Source organism: Eubalaena glacialis, chromosome 10, assembly GCF_028564815.1.
Source record: "Eubalaena glacialis isolate mEubGla1 chromosome 10, mEubGla1.1.hap2.+ XY, whole genome shotgun sequence".
In the NCBI taxonomy this organism is placed as follows: domain Eukaryota; kingdom Metazoa; phylum Chordata; class Mammalia; order Artiodactyla; family Balaenidae; genus Eubalaena; species Eubalaena glacialis.
Window position 1 is genome coordinate 56,735,134 of NC_083725.1, and position 17,449 is coordinate 56,752,582.

At 43.6% G+C, this 17,449-nt stretch overlaps 1 protein-coding gene across 1 annotated transcript; it reads right to left on the reverse strand.

Moving 5' to 3' along the window:
* Positions 1–2,547: 2,547 nt before the first annotated feature.
* Positions 2,548–17,359, reverse strand: PRSS23 (serine protease 23). The gene is made up of 2 exons (XM_061204049.1): positions 17,233–17,359; positions 2,548–8,139 (listed from the first exon to the last, which is right to left on the reverse strand). The coding sequence occupies exon 2, from the start codon at positions 8,124–8,126 to the stop codon at positions 6,996–6,998; it is 1,131 nt and encodes a 376-aa protein (XP_061060032.1). The 5' UTR covers positions 8,127–8,139; positions 17,233–17,359; the 3' UTR covers positions 2,548–6,995.
* Positions 17,360–17,449: the final 90 nt, after the last annotated feature.

Here is a 17,449-nt window from a genome sequence, read left to right on the forward strand (position 1 = left end):
CTACTCTTCATCGCGGTGCGCGGGCCTCTCACTGTCGCGGCCTCTCCCATTGCGGAGCACAGGCTCCAGATGTGCAGGCTCAGTAGTTGTGGCTCACGGGCTTAGTTGCTCCGCGGCATGTGGGATCTTCCCAGACTAGGGCTCGAACCCGTGTCCCCTGCATTGGCAGGCAGATTCTTAACCACTGCGCCACCAGAGAAGCCCCAATATAAATTCTTTATAAGAGCAAATTCATGAGGAAATTGTAAGATCCTTGGATGGGTTTTCACTGGCTATAAAAAGTCAACAAGCCGATGGCAAACAGGAGAGTTGAATGGTGAATACCCTCTACCAAAGGAACTCCAATTGATGTTCAGGTCTACCAGATAAGCCTCTTTGTTTCACCTCTATAACATGGTGACAATCAGTGAGCCAGAAATATAGGGCACTTTAATAAAAGTATAGAGTTTGTTTTAAAAATGCTGGCCAGCCACTTAGAAAAGTTTGATCTGCAGTCACAGGATTTCTTACTTTGTTTTTTATCTTTTCAATTGTAACCATCTAAAGAGCTTAAAATTTGCCAAATCACCAGCTTTACACTCTCTTGGCAGTTTGATAACATTTCAAAAGAAAAGGTTTTTAAAATGGCATCTAAAACAAACACTATGTAAAAGGGTTATGGAGCTCCAGAGTCAAGAAAAACATAATTCAATACACTATAAATTAAAAAGAAAATGTCTAGGGAAACAGAGCTCACAGTAAGAAGGTCATTTAAAAAAATCAAATCAAAGGCTCTTTCTTACTCCAAAGAGCTATATTTTCAACAAAAATGAGCCATTTGAAAAAATATGGACTGAAAAGAAATCTGATTACAATGTTAATGTCTGGATGTATAGACTCAAGTGTAATCATAATTATGTTTTATCCTTTCACACAGTGAGTATTATAAATAACTGGATTTCAAGTCAAATTATTTTTTATGAGTGACTCTCCATAACATTTTACCATTTTAAGTCCTCAGACGAATGCAAATGAAGAGAATGTGGGACATTAAACAACTTGAAGAACTTAATGAGGCATAAAGAAGCTGATCAAAAAAAAGGGGGGAATTGAATGAATTCTTCCTGATATTATGTTAGAGTCAATCAACAAACACATTTTCCCCATGAGGATAGAAAAAAAATGGTGGCATTTCTGGGGGATCTTCTAAATCTGGTCTAGCAAACATCCTGGAGTGATTAAATGTGTCAATGCTAAAGGACAATGTCCTTATGTCCAAGCAAGGCTTATCCATGGAGGATATTAGTCATGCCTGAGTTATACTTGTTTACCAAACACGGCATTTTCCATCAGGAAACTGGATGCAGAGCAGTATTAAAAAATCCCAGAAAAGAAAGGCACTAACCAGGCAGGACGATCTAACTCAAAGATTTATTAAAATGTGAGAGGAACATTCAATTAGTTCAATTTACAAAGTGGCAATTCCATTTCACTCACACCAAGATATTCTTGTAGACAGGGTAGTGACTGAGCCTTACCTCTCTGGGGGGTAGAGCAAGAGTCAGGACTACAGTGACCTCAAAAGGAGAAGACACAGGAACACCTTGAGCACAGGGATGTGTCTCATCTGTCTCTGCAACTCCAGTGTCAGCACAGTGACTGGCACCAAGAAGGGCTTCTTGCTGAATGAATAATTGAATGGCTGAATAATTGAAGAGATGCGGGAAGGGCAACCTAGGCAGAGGAGGAGAGCTTGGGCAATGGGAGAGGCTTGAAAACACAGTTGTATTCAGTACAACTTGCTGGAGGCCAGGTTGTATGACTGGGGAGCAATGGAGGATAAACGTGACCACCATATTGGATGGATGGTAAATCCACGGCTAAGAAAACTAAACTTTATCCTCTAGTGGCCACAGTCTAGTCAACAAGACACATAGGGGAGGGACCTAAGGCTTTGAACTTTTTTCTCTTGGCTTCTGGGAGGCCACACTTTCCTGATTTTCCTCTGACCTCATTGGCTGCTTCTTCTCAGCCTCTTGGCTGCCTCTTCCTCCCCCTTTTCCTCTATGAGCCCAGTCTCTAAATGACGGTGGACCGGGATCCCATCCTCAGCCCTTTTCTCAAGCCTCATTCTGCTCCTTCTCTCCCCAGGTGATAGTCTCTCACTCTGTGGCTTTACGTGCCATCTACATGCCAATTCAAGATCTTTCTACTGAGCTTCACTATCAGAGATCCTTACTTAACAATTCAAGCGCTCACTTGACATCACCACTTGGGTGTCCATTAGATATTTCAAACATAACATGACCAACACAAAATTCTTGATCCCAAACCTAATCCTCTTTCCCATCTCAGCAAATGGCACCTGGAATCTACCTGGATGCTCAGCCCCCAAACCTAAGTGTCATTCTTTTTTTAAAAAAAATGGACATATAATTGACATATAACATTATATTAGTTTCAGATGTAAAATATAATGATTGACTATTTCTATATATTGTGAAATGATCATCACAATAAGTCTAGTTCATATCCGTCACCATACATAGCCACAAAAATTTCTTCCTGTGATAAAAATTTTTAAGACCTACTCTTGGTAACTTTCAAATATATAATATAGTATTATTAACTATAGTCACCATATTCTTCATAACATCCCTATGACTTATTTATTTTACAGTGGAAGTTTATACTTTTTAACCCCTTCACCCATTTCACCTCCTGAACGGACCAAATTTGATCCTGTCAGGGGCCCTTGCACTCCAGCTCCCTCAGCCTAGAATATTTTCTCCCCAGATCTTCAATGGGCAGCTCACAGTTGGGTATAGCAAGCCTGTGAGTTTCTCATGGGTAATGCCAGCCTGGAAGAGTATGGCTGGACTTGGGATATTTTGCTGGTTAACCACTTGAGAGGCCTGTCTTCCAGGTAAGAGCGTCCCGGCAGCAGGAGGCAGAGGGTTACATCACCAGAGGTAAGAGCTAAGGGGGATGGAAGAGCTGGTATTATCTAAGAAGCAGCAACCACTGGGGAGAGGACCAGATGTTTGCCCTTTTCCTCTTCTTCTGTTTTACCCCAGCCCACTGGAGGAGTAGGAGCCCGGAGAGAGAGGATCTTTAAATCAGAGAGGAGGGTTTTAAGTTTTAAATTGAAGTGCATTGAGATTTATTCACCAAAAGGAAGCAGGCAACTATGGACTCAGTCGGCCCAACTCCAGGGCCGTCATCCCCCTCAACACCAGTCTGTTGCCCCAGCTCTCAGTCTTATTTACTCCTGTTCTGGAAGCTGGTTTATTCCCTTCTCTGGGGAAACAGAAGACTAAAAACAGATGGGTTGTTCATCTGCTAGAAATGGTTTGTGTTTACCACCTATGGACTCCAGACCCCATCCCACTGGAAGGATTTTTAAATGCCCTTCCCCTACCAGAGGCCCTCAGAATGTTGATCCAGGCAAAGAAGGCATGCAGCCCCACTGTTGTTCCTAGGTTCACAAAGATGGCTGTTGGTCTGCATTCCATACAGCGCTTTGCAGGGTTTACCAGTTTAGGTGACCAGACACGCTGGATTTCCTGGTACCTACCGGTGGTGTGCCTGCTGCCCTAGCCTCATTATTAATAGAATTCCCTTTCAGTCAGTCTCAAAAAAGTATGATAAATTAAGTGGCCACTCTACCAAATATTCATAAAAATCAGTTGAGGGAGGCAACTTCAAGGCACCCTTGAGCTGGTTCATGACAAGGACTAAGAAAAAGGACAGACATGAACAGTTGAACTCAGAGAAAGCAGGAAGGAAAGCCAGGCTAGTGCAGGGACTGTCCACTAGCCTCCCTGGCCGCGAGCTCTGACCAGCTGTGAGAGAGGAAATGCTGAGGGCTGCTGTCCAAATTGTTTCGGACACTCTGGATAACTGCCACTTACCCTTCAGCTAGCACAGGGCGGACAGACCAGAGTCTTTATTCCAGTGTAGGCTTGTCATCCTTGACAAGTTCGAAACTAAAGACTCCCGGGGGTGTTAGAGAGACATCATTAAACATTGACCCAGGTGTCACCGCGGGCTCGCCCTCCCACTGAGCAGGTAGAATGAGTCACACAGAGTGAAGACAATGATCTTGGGGTTCCGCTTTACTTAACAGGTTTTTAAAAAAATCCATTTTCTGGTCCAAAAAAGGTAAAGAGAGAACACAGGTACAACTCTGCCACTGGCCAGTTCATATTTCTGTATCTCTTTTAGCCCTATTTCCCCTCCCCCCGCTTTTTTTGGACTAGCTCCTTTATGAAATTCAAAACTTTGAATAGTCTACGGAAAATATGTGTCCCCAGTTCTGCCACAACCTTCTGATTCTCAACAACAAATGATGTTTCAAGTTTCTTCTCTCCTGTTTCACCTTCTGAACATTTCCAAATCTGGATACGGGGTTCTGGCGAACCCAAAAGGCACCGGTACCTGACACCACTCGGGACTCATACTTTCTGCAGCGCCACCTAGACCAAAAGGCTGTTACAGCAATCCCCAAAATGTATTCATTAGAACACTAAATCACTCATAGGTATTATATGAGAAAACAAGGTTTCCGTGATCAAAGATGCTTATTGAAATGCAGATTTTAAAACATGTCTCTTTATTACAGGACTTCTTAGAGCTTTTAATGTGCAAACATGCAAGTGAAGCCCCAATAAAGAGAGGGAATATTTTGAGGCAACCCCCTCCTCCTTGATGATGGTGCCATTTTTATTTTTGGTAGAAAATCTGGAAGGATAAGCGTTTAAGGCACACACTTTGGGAAACATTGTTCTACTAGCCTTACTAGGAGTATATCCTTACAATGTACAACTAATATATGTAAAGCACTAATTATGTTAATAATATTGCAAGAGCCTTTTCTTTATTTCAACTTCCATGATATTTCAATATGATGCTTCTTTCTATTACCACTGAAAAGGTGGATATGTTGAACTATTATATAGTCTTCTTTTACAATTCTATGAATTATGCTGTATATAGACTGTGGGTAATATTCTTAGTAAATTACATCTACTTGTGAACTAAATATTGTATTATTTTGACTTTGTGCCATTGCCCACCCTTGTTGAGTTTCAACATTGCAAAAAATCAAAATCAAGAAATCAATGTGCTTCATAAAAGGAGCATCTATCAATATTTTTTTTTAAAATCAGTTCTGGTCTAGGTGTCCAGCAAACTTCCTTTAGGACCAAGCAAGAGCAAAAACAAACAAAACCCCCAAATACCAGACATAGAGATGGAGACCCCTCTTCTTCCTCAGGCTAGATTCCTGTTAGATTCCAAAGCATATTGTAGTGGAAATCCGAAGGTTCCTGGTGGCCTTGCATCTCTGCTATGCACAGTATTTCTTATGTGATTTGAGGAATGCACTATGGTTGTAGTTTCTTGAGTGCTTTATCAGGATTATTCTTCTGAAAAGCTCGAGGAACATAAGCCAAAAGTCACCCGGAGAAGGTTTAAGCATCAGTGCTGTATTTCAATGTCCTCACAAATAAATAGTCACAGTGCAGGCTGGAAATATCAGGGGTGCATGCACACCACATATCTGCCTTGTAATTCATTTGCTTTTTTTCCTCTACTGATACATTTAGAAAGAAGTGCTCGGGCTGAGAGGCATAGAATGAAAACATAAAATGAGTCCAAATCTTTTCCTTATATACTGTGATGATCATATTGATAAAACAGTCATAAAGACATTTATTGAAGGGGTGATTCTGATCCATTTTGCGTTCCCAATTTTCATTTTTTACTCTTGTACTTGATTATGGGTGTCTGTAGCCTGGAGAATTCTAGTAAAAGAGGCCCTTTTAAAGCTAGTAAAAAAAAAAAAAAAGCCATATTGGTTTTTCTTAAAGCATTTTCCAAATATTTTTACTATAAAATAAGTAAGAGAAAAGTTTCCAAATTGCACAAGTCCACAGCTTCCTGAAAGCGCACTGAAAACTATGCAGAATAATTTTGATTAGGCTGGATGACTGTGCCAGTCTCCAAACAAGTGGTTATTCTGTTGTGACATCTGCCAAGCAATGTGTCCATTGTGCTCTGGAATTTAATTCATTTTAAATTACTCCATCCAAATGATAAAACATGAGATGTTCTACACTCCAGGGGTAAAATACAATGATTGTTTTTAGTGTGACCACAACTGTTAGCTGGGAAGCAATACAGCCTGTTCTAATTAGGCCCTGATTATTGTCTTCTGGAAAGCAGCTAGTTCAAGAAATGTGAGTGAAATCCTGTTAAATGGAAGGATTGGCATAAACAATCTTGCTTACTCTGGTGTGACTACAAAGCTGGCAGAGCCACATGCAAAGGCTTCCCAGAAAGTACAGCAACAGTCTTCAGAAGAGAAACTATTTCAAAACTGAAAGATGCTTGGGGTACTTACTATAGGATACAGTTTAATATGTGTACCAGTATAATCAACAAATTATTTTACTGATCCAGGACTTCTGTGCAAATGCCCCCAAATCCAAAATATTATAACTGCCTGTCTAAAAAGTATTGTGAAAGTTCCTAAGAGTTGTATGTGGTGGGGAACACTGCCATCTGGAAACATTAATGATTAGGCACTTAAAAAAACAAAACAAAGCAAGTTGAACCTCAGGAGAAAATACACACATACACACACATAAGAATTTATGTCTCCTATATGCCACGTATTTAATATAAGCTTTGGAAACAAGTTCAGATGAAATAAAAATCAAAGTTCTCAAAAGGTGAAAGATTAACTTAATCACTAAATCTTCCCTATTGACCCAAACATCAGTATGTTTTTTATTTCTATGCAAAAGTATGCCTTCAAACTGCTTAAATGATATATGATACACAAACCAGTTTTCAAATAATACAGCCAGTCATCTTGCAATTTAAAAAAATTAGGTGAAAGATATTATAACACATTTCACACACACACACACACACACACCCCCCAGTGACAAAATTTGGCCTCTCCTAAAATAGAAGACCATTAAGAGCGGCCAGAAAGGAACACCATGTCACCCCTCCCTACAATCCAGGTAGTTTCCTTTAATCCAATAGCAAATCTGGGCATATTTGAGAGGGGTGATTCTAACAGCCACGTTGAAATCTTGTGGAGAACCGTTCATGTCTACCCACTGGTGCCCAGAAAAGATGCCAATAATTTTTCGCTCCCACTTCTGCTGCTGTCTCTTCCACATCCTCACGTAGACCCCGGACCCGCTGGCCCCGGGCTGGGCGTCACACTGCTGGTACAGCAGGTCATAGGTCTCATCTTTGACATCACAGAAGCGGTATACCAAGTTGCCCGGTCGGTCATTGTCATAACCGGAGAAGTGGATTCTGCCCCCTGGCAGCTGCTTGGCGGGAGGGCTTACCCCAATCTTCATGAACTTTCTTTTGTGGGGTTTTTTGAGTTCCAGGAGGGCATAGTCATAATCCATGCCAATGTCATTGGCATTGCCCTTGATCCAACCCTTGGGCACATGGGTGCGCTTCACCCGGATCCACTGAAATTTCATCTTCTCGGGCACGGCTGAGCTCGAGTCGTTGGCCCCTCGACCACCATCTTTAAACTTGGGCTTCAGGAAGCCCACTCGAAGTTTCTGGGTTCCTTTCACGTAGGTTTTCCCATCGTGTATGCAGTGGGCAGCCGTGAGGACGTGCTTCTCCGCCACCAGGGTGCCGGTGCAGCCTGTAGATAACTTCACCGATGTTGAGAACGGGTAGTTGAGCAGGAAGTCCTTCCCAAAAATGCTGAATCTGCTGTCGTAGCCATAAATCTGCCGCTTCCTTCGAGACTTTCCCGAAGACTCACCCTCACCACTTCTGAGGACATAGATGCCCACCTGTGTCTCGGTGCGGCTGCCGTTGGCATAGAGGGTTTCATAGGACAGGTACTGCTTGGCCTCTTCATAAGTGGGCAGTGGACTTCCCTTATGACACTGGGGGCCACACGAGGAGGACACTTCCAATTTGGCTTCGGCCCCAAAGTGTGGCTTGGCCAAGTTTAAGGTGGATTGGGGTAAGACCACGGGGAGGCGGTAGGCAGGCCAGGTGGGTTTCCAGTGGGCGCCGTAGGGGCTCACCTGCCCAACAGCACAGAGGAGGATGAGGAGGAGGAGGAGGAGCCCTGGAGTCCCCGCCATGCTGAGCACCACCCTGCAGGAACAAAGACAAGCAGGTCAGGAGGGCGAGGGGCTGAGCGCGCCTTTGCTGGGGAGGCAGCCTGGGGGCATGCCTGTCATTGTTTTAAGACTGTGAACCCTGCTCATTAATCGGGGTGTGGAGAGGAATCCCTAGGTAATGGTCTCACTCACAACGCAAGGGCTTGACCTTGTTTGTTCCTGTGGCTGGGTGCCCAAAATGAAATTGGGTATTCATTCCCCTTGATGTTTAAGATGCCCCTAAGGACGGCCTGCTGCAGGGCAGGTGCATGGAGTCATTAATTCACAGATGAATTGCTTGACCAGCCCTGATAGCCATACAATTTTGAGCCTTCTTTGTGCTTGATTCTATACTTTCATCCTCTCCTACCTTCCTGGTCCCCCTGCCTTTCTTTCCTTCCTTCCCCTCAATCTCATTACAGCATGTACTTGCTCATCTCGAGGGTAAATTTAAATTACACAGTTTATTGAGTGACTAAGGCATCAAGGAGGGATGGGTCCACAGTGTCACACTTACTGGGGACTCCGATTGCTTTTAAATGGTGAGTGATTGAGAAGAGGGAATGAGACTTTTTTTGTTTTATTTGTTTTGCTTTGCTTTGAATTGAGAACAACCTTAACTATTATAAGTTTAGTTTCAGAGTAACCAGGCCTCTGACAAACCAAATATTCCTTCATCCTTTGGATTTTGTTGTATACTACCAGGGTCTCTGTCAAACAGAGAGAGCTAAAGCTAAAGCTAAACCCTAAAGCTCTAATATTGCATCAAGTATCACACTGTGACTAGTTTCTATTCCTATTTCAAGTAACTATTGGTTACTTTTTCAGGTCTGTGCATCTGTGTTCCCAGCTAGTCTAAATGCCTTGAACTTGGGCCTATGCTAGCAACTCAACAAAGATTTATTGAATGGATAGTTTGTATTTATGAAGAGTGAATGAATGAATGATTAGTGTGGCTCAAAAAAAAATATATATTTTTTAATTGGGGTATAGTTGCTTTACAATGTTGTGTTAGTTTCTACCGTACAGCAAAGTGAATCAGTTATACGTATACATATATCCCCTTTTTTGGATTTCCTTCCCATTTAGGTCACCACAGAGCATTGAGTAGAGTTCCCTGTGCTATACAGTAGGCTCTCATTAGTTATCTATTTTATACATAGTATCAATAGTGTATATATGTCAATCCCAATCTCCCAATTCATCCCACTCCCCCTCCCCCTTGGTATCCATACGTTTGTTCTCTACATCTGTGAAAAAATATTTTGAATGATGCATGCTGAGTGCTAATGACAGAGATGCACGTGGATGATGTGGTAGCTCAGAGAAAGGGCGTGGAATCCAGTTGTGGGGAGAAGAAGAACAGGGGAGGCATCCCGGGGGAGGGGATGCTTGAGATGGATGTTAAAGCTGAACAGAAATTAGCTAAGACAGAGTGAAGGGGACACTTAGAAAGAGGGAAAAACAGTCTGTGCAAGGGCAAGGAGACAGGCAACAGTACAAGTCACTTCAGTAACACACTAAGCTCAGCAAGGGTGGAACAGGGGACATGGTGGACGCAGCAGGCAAGAGCCAGGTTATGCAGGGCTGTGTATACTAGATGAAGGAGTTTGGATTTTATCCTGAAAGGTATGTTTAAAGACCCAGAACAATCATCCCACAAGAGAAACAACAACAACAAAGATGATTGCAAGTACTCTTATAAATATTGAAGCATCAGTTGGCTCAGACTGGCTCCGAATCTTCTGTTCAAGAGAAGCTGACTAGCAGGTAGGTTAATTCATTCACAATCAAGGACCCCAAAACAAGGACAAGGAGGGGTTAGGTCTTAAGAAGCTAGTGGGACATAGTGGGAGTGGGAGTCAGGAAGAAACTGTTTCACTATTCTCACGCTTCCTCTTTGAGAATACAGACCTGCTAGCAACTTTTGGGTGCCTTTTGCTTTCTTTTACATAAAATGGAAAATCCCATTGATCTGATCTAGTCCAGCTGAGCATGCCAAGCCATCCTCCCAATATGCACACACTATGTTTTCCAGTATGTGCTTGCCCTACCTGCCTCTGGGATCTGTTTTGCTTGACTCTTTCTGATTCCACTTCTGTCAAGTGCATGGCTGGAAAAGAAAGAAATGAAGTCCTGGAAAAGCCAATTCCTTGGGACTTCCTGATTCCTTGAAACTGTTTCTCTCCATTTTTCCAAATAGGAAGGGTCCCTGGGCCCTTTGGCATGGAGGAAATATATCTAATTATTTCTCTAAATCCTTGAAATCATGGGGGGGCATGTGTAGGTGCACACACGTGTTTGTTTGTGCTGGTTGAGGGTATTGCCAGGACTAAAGGTTTTAAATGAATGAGGGAGGGGGTGCTAATGCAGGTAGAGCCCTCTTCCCTAAGGGGGACTTTGGGGGTGGGTTAGGTGTGGTGACTACAACACTTCAGGAGACTTCAGAGGATGGTTCTCTCTGATTATTCCCATCTCCTGGCCGAGGACCCAGCCCTTGGACATACCTAGGGCTTGGACAGCCTTTTCTCTGTATAAGTTGCTGTGTAGGTGACGAAATGCCCCCCACACACCAGAATCCCTGCCAAGTGTGATATGTACTAGGAGGAATCATGTATTTCCCACAGGGCTTCATCTTGGACCCCTACATACCACCCCCTCCTCACTTTGACTATAACATGGAGAACATTAATGCCTGTTAACACGGAGCAACAGATGTGTTAAGCCAAGTTTACTTCAGCTTATCTTTTTTTTCTTATAAATTTATTTATTTATTTATTTATTTATTTATTTATTTCTGGCTGCGTTGGGTCGTCGTTGCTGCCCGCGGGCTTTCTCTAGTCGCGGCGATCGGGGCGCTACTCTTTGTTATGGTGCACAGGCTTCTCATTGCGGTGGCTTCTCTTGTTGCAGAGCACGGGCTCTAGAACATAGGCTCAGTAGTTGTGGCGCACGGGCTTAGTTGCTCCGCAGCATGTGGGATCTTCCCAGACCAGGGCTCGAACCCATGTTCCCTACATTGGCAGGCAGATTCGTAACCACTGCGCCACGAGGGAAGTCCCCTAGATGGATTTTTAAAAGTGTATTGGAACTAGTTTCAGACTCGTTCCTACCATTCTCTTCCCTGACACCCCAGCCAATAGACAATGTCAACAGTTGGACGAATGGATAAAGCTAAAGACACGTGCCATTGGCACAGTCCTACAGAGTGCAAATTATTTACTGCAGTAAGTAATTTGCACTCTGTACTCCTAGGATCCAATTAACATACAAATTTCAGATTTAGGATTTCAAAAGGCATGTTCTAGTTGATAATACGAGCATATTTTAACTGTCATGTTCTTCCTGCCCCTTGAAAATATCTACAATTTATAATATATAAGATCATACTATCTCATCTCCTCCTCTCTCTCTCCCAAGAATAATATTTTGAAAACAGGAATACTTGGCAGCTTGGACCTCTGGATTCTGTGTGTTCTTTCTTAAGATAAGCTGAAGTAGGGACTTCCCTGGTGGTGCAGTGGTTAAGAATCCGCCTGCCAATGCAGGGGACGCGGGTTCGAGCCCTGGTCCGGGAAGATCCCACATGCCGCAGAGCAGCTAAGCCCGTGCGCCACAACTACTGAGCCTGCGCTCTAGAGCCCGTGTGCCACAAGTACTGAGCCCGCGCGCCTAAAGCCCGCGCTCCGCAACAAGAGAAGCCACTGCAATGAGAAGCCTGTGCACCGTAACGAAGAGTAGCCCCCGCTCTCCGCAACTACAGAAAGCCCGCGCGCAGCAACAAACACCCAACGTAGCCAAAAATAAATAAATAAATAAATAACATTGTTAATGTACTAAAATTGCAAAAAAAACAAACAAAAAACCATCCATCTAGGAACCTTGTCTTAATGAATTAACCCCCTCTCAGGCAAAATTTATTCTAATTTCACCTTTCCAAGTGCCTTCCCTGTACAGTAAAGCCCTGTTTAAAAAATACTTTCCAAGGCCTTGAAGCATGCCTCATTTCACATTTGTCACCATGGCATACCTTTTTGAAAAATGTCTGCCTTTCAAAAAGTAAACACTGTTTTTAGAAACCAGTTAGTGGGTGTGGAGACACAGGAACAAGTCTTTTCTGGGGTATGCGTGTTGGCTCTCACTGGCCACAGCTTCACTCCAGCCTCTCAACACACAGAATCGAATTTGTTCTTCAGCAAAATGAGGGCTGACTCTGCCAAGGGCCTCCCGGACCACTTACAGATCACAGGATGCTGTTAGAGGGCACTAAAGAGCCTACTGCAGACTATGGCTAGAATATTAAGACTCTAGACGAATAGCATCTAATCTAATCCAGAGCCTTCACAACTGAAATTCTGGGCAGTCAGCCAGTTTAGGAGAAGCCAGCCATCTATAAGTAAAACTGCTAAACCAACAGGGCAGGGTAAAGCTCTAATCCCTTAAAAATAAACTTTTCAGGGCTTCCCTGGTGGCGCAGTGGTTGAGAGTCTGACTGCTAATGCAGGGGACACGGGTTCGAGCCCTGGTCTGGGAAGATCCCACATGCCGCGGAGCAACTAAGCCCGTGAGCCACAATTACTGAGCGTGCGCGTCTGGAGCCTGTGCTCCGCAACAAGAGGGGCCGCGATAGTGAGAGGCCCGTGCACCGTGATCAAGAGTGGCCCCCGCTTGCCACAACTAGAGAAAGCCCTTGCACAGAAACGAAGACCCAACACAGCCATAAATAAATAAATAAAAAATTAAAAAAAATAAAAAATAAACTTTTCAGATACCTCAAAAACACTAATTCTCTTAGTTTGAAGCATCACTTACAAGTTCCCTATATTATTATTTCAACTCTATTCATTTCTTTGTGTGGTAAGACCTTATTCTGAGAAGATTTTACATCTTCATTAAAGTTTCTAGGGCTTCCCTGGTGGCACAGTGGTTAAGAATCCGCCTGTCAATGCAGGGGGCACGGGTTCGAGCCCTGGTCTGGGAAGATCCCACATGCCACAGAGTAGCTAAGCCCGTGCGCCACAACTACTGAAGTCTGCGCGCCTACAGTCCATGATCCACAACAAAAGAAGCCACCACAATGAGAAGCCTGCGTACCTCAACGAAGAGTAGCCCCCGCTCGCCGCAACTAGAGAAAGCCCATGCGTAGCAGCAAAGACCTAACACCGCCAAAAATAAATAAATAAGATAAATAAATTTAAAATAAATAAATAAAGTTTCTATCTAACTCTGAAAGCTACAAAACTGTATTTTAAAAAAAACAACTTTAATTCAGATTTAGAAATTAATGCAGGTCAAATTATTCCAAATTGATTTGGTTTTTAAATACCTGATCAGAAATTGGAAGAGAAAGTTGTATGTTCTCAGGTCCCCACCTGGGTTTAAACTGACAACTGTATTAAAGTTACAAGCTTCATAAGTTACTCACTCCTTTACCAAATGTGTGTTTAGCGTGATTTAGAAATTGTTATGAACAATGATCTCTTAGTCTTCTAGCTCTGGTCATTCCAGGTCCAAGATTCTCTCATTTTATAATTTTCCAAGGTCACAAAAGTCCAGGTCAGGCATTATGTTGTTTATAGACAGCGTCTGCACTGTCATTTACTGCTCAGGAGCTTTTACTCAAAGAATTGTGGAAGGCGGAGGCACAAGGGGAAAGGAAAAGAAGGTGGAGGCACAAGGGGAAAGGAAAAGGAAAATTTATCATGCTAATCTCTTGCCTGTCTGGACGGCAAGGTTTCCCTTATCTGTTTGCAAAGGAAACAAAGACCTCCAGCAGAGGGCAGCTTTCAAGAATGGAGTGGAGGATGGCTAGGTGAGAAAGCTCTTAGGAAAGTCTTGGGGCAGAGAGGAGGAGGGGGACACACCCTACTCCAGCTCAGGGCCTTTCCTAAGGCATTCACACCTTGCCCTGACCCCTTCTCCATTAATAAAACACTTTAAAATTAGGTTGGTGGCTTTGCATTAATTTCCCAATTCACCTGATACTAGAATAATTCCCCAGGAGACAATTATTGTTTCCATTTTTATAAACTCTTGGTAAGCCTTAGCTATGCCCAATTAAGTTTATTTAAACATAAACACTCTAGGATGAAAACAGTCATAATCTCACTACTGGAAAGGTAACTAATGGGTCACATAATTTTTAATTCTCTCCTGCCTTTAAATGAATCATTTTATCCTTATAGAACTGTCTGGAAAACTCACACCTTAAAAAAGGAATGAACATTTCCAAACCTTATCCTTATTATTAACCAACAAGGACCTACTGTATAGCACAGGGAACTCTGCTCAATATTATGTAACAACCTAAATGGGAAAAGAATTTGAAAAAGAATGGATACATGTATATGTATAATTGAATCACTTTGCTGTATACCTGAAACTATCACAACATTGTTAATTGACTATACTCCAATATCAAATAAAAAGTTAAAAAATAAATTAATTAAAAAAAATCTGGACAAAAAAATTCAGGTCTACAACATTTCATTTCTAGGAATAAGCCTTTACTGGATAAGGAGTCCTTAGATACATTAATTATCTTTTAAAGTTCCCAACTAAGTATTTTCATGCATCACTTCACCTAAATGACAAAGCCGAATGGAAAATGAAGGTAAGCAAATATTTTCTCGCCATGCTTAGTAATATGGAAACAGTATTCCTTTTCCAGCTCTGTATATCTGACTCACAAGAGGGTTACACTTTCCATGTTCCATCACTCAACATAAGCCGCTGTCCCTCTGTCCACTGTCTGAAAATATTTATACCTTATGAAGATGCTGCCACTTCATAAGCCCACTAATAACCTTAGAGTGAAGGGACATTGCACATTATCAGATGTGCAGACAACAATCACTGCTTGGAGACTGTGGCACTGAGATGGCTCTCTGCCAGTTCTACACCTTGAAAACTGCAACAACACAGGTCTCCTCAAGGGGGCAAGTGTTTGGGATAATGGTTTAACTCCTATAGCAAAGAAGTGCTGGCAGGGAAAATCTAATCCTCAAGATATAAGTTCTCTGTTGTACAACGTCTGAATTCCTGTGACCACTATAAACAGTAATGACAGAAAGAAACAGCAGGGAAGTTTGTGAGGATAAAAGTTTTGGACACCATTTGGAAGGATGGCAAAGGGTTTTTCCATGGACTCTCTGGCCAGGGATACTGAACAGTGAAACCATGCTAATTCCTAAAGCAAATAGCTAAAAATGAACAAAGCTCTGGGAATACTCTGCAGCCAGGCATGCTCTCATTTTCCTGAGGCACAGACCTGTTAAAGGGAAACAAACCTAATCACATAATGGTTTAAGAATTATAGTCTTGTACAGGAAAGAAATGCAGGGTATTTACAAGCCCAGCTACCCTAAACATAATCTTGTGGTCAAACGAAGTTTAACTTCTTCTCTATCAGATTTTAGGCAAAATGAACTACCCTAGTGAGCCTGGGACAAACCTGGCAGCAGAACAAGAGCAGAGTATAAAACTGTCAATGGTGAGACCATGAGAAACAAATTCCCTGGAGTTGGGGGCGGGGGAGGGGAGTTAGGCATGAATAATGGCTGGTGGATTAAATCCTAAGAGATCTATGAGAAAAGATGTGCAGGAGAACCTGAGACTCTTAAACACTGCAGACAGGGGCCAGAAGTGTTCTCAGACCCACTAATGGGCACTTTGGCACTTATACTACAGACAGAAAAATGCACCCACATTCACCATCCACCTGAATAAGTTGTCACTGTTACAAAAATGAGATCCGTATTAGTTACCTTGGAAAAATGTTTCCTTTCCAGTTCAGGCAATGGAAAGGATGACAAGTTATCTCTTGACTTTACGTGGCAAAAATACAAGTGAAACAATCTATTCAAATGCAGACGGTGTGCATATGATCACAAACACTTTCACAAGTACATATAGTGGCTTGTGTGGCAGTTCCTAAGCTCCTTTTCCCCACTCCACCTCCAATCAACTCCTGTCTGACAGATTTCTTAAGAGATGCAGTTACAAGGTCTATTTTAAATGTTCTTATGCACAGGTATGATTCTGAAACAAGTGCAATAAATAGCCTGATATTAATTTGGAATTCAGCTTTTGGCCACAGCTGACTTCAAACCATAAATTCAACTCCTTACCACAGGGCCTCGTCAAAACGATTCTGGCATTGGCCTACCTGCTCCTAAGGAGGGCACAGGGACCCCTCAAGTTCAGTTTCAGAAGCTAAGAGAAGGCAACCCTAAGCCAACACCTATCCTGAACAACCAGGAGCTTTCCACCAGCCAGGGGCTGTTTCTGAAGTCTCACGGATGTCACCCAAAAGGGAATTAAACAAACAGGCTTTTTATCAGGCGCTTTCTCATGAGATGTTTGAAAGCAAACCTAATCTGTATTCCGGAGGGGAGTGGTGGTTTTCCTTCATCTAAATAATTCTTCTCCCTCCTCTTTTAAAACATTTTTGAAACTTTTTTCAAACTGTTTTTTTAAACGTTAACTAGTGACGAATGTCCACAGGCCCAGGAAGAAATATTTGCTTCCAGCAACTGTTGATAGTTCACGGACAGTAGTTTCTAGGGATGCGCAGGGTTATCAATCAAGGCACCAGAGAAAAGAGCCTCTTTGCTGCAGTCTCCTTGCTTGCTAAGGTTTGTTCACAATCACATGCCCAGGGTTTAAAAATTAATGTTCAGATCTTGTTGGAATACGTATGTGCAAAACTCAAGGGAAAAAGTGACGGTGTGCGTGTGTGTCAGTGTGTGCATGTAGGAGGTGCCGGTGTTGTCATCTTCCAGCCGGAGGACAGCGTGCCCAGAGCGGGCTCTTTCTTTACTCCCACCCAGCATCCGAGATGGTAGTTGCAAAACTTTCCTTCCCCACCCGATCCACGGGTGACACCGCGTGGATCCAAATGACCTGCAGCTCCTGAGTCTCCGCGGAGCTCCCCCAGGCCGCCGGTCCCACCCCTCGAACCCCGAGGGTAGCCCAGGCGAGGTCTCCGGTGCCGCCCCCCCCCCAGCCACGCAGTCCGCGGTCCCCCCGCCTCGCGCCCACCGGCCCTTTGTTCCACGGCCCCCGCCGGGCCGGCGCCTTCACTCACCCGCGCCGGGTCGCCCGCCCGGGCCCCGGCTCGCCGCGCCGCTCAGACAGGTGTGGGGGCCGGGAGGGCGCGCGCAGCTCCCATGCCTGCTCGGCGGCGCGACTGAGTGCGAGCGGGCGGGCGGGCAAGCAGTGCCGGCGGCTGCCGGTTCCGCCCCCCGCGCCTCCCGAGCCCGCCCGCCCCGCCTCCGGCCTCGGGGAAGCCGCGCGGCCGCCCC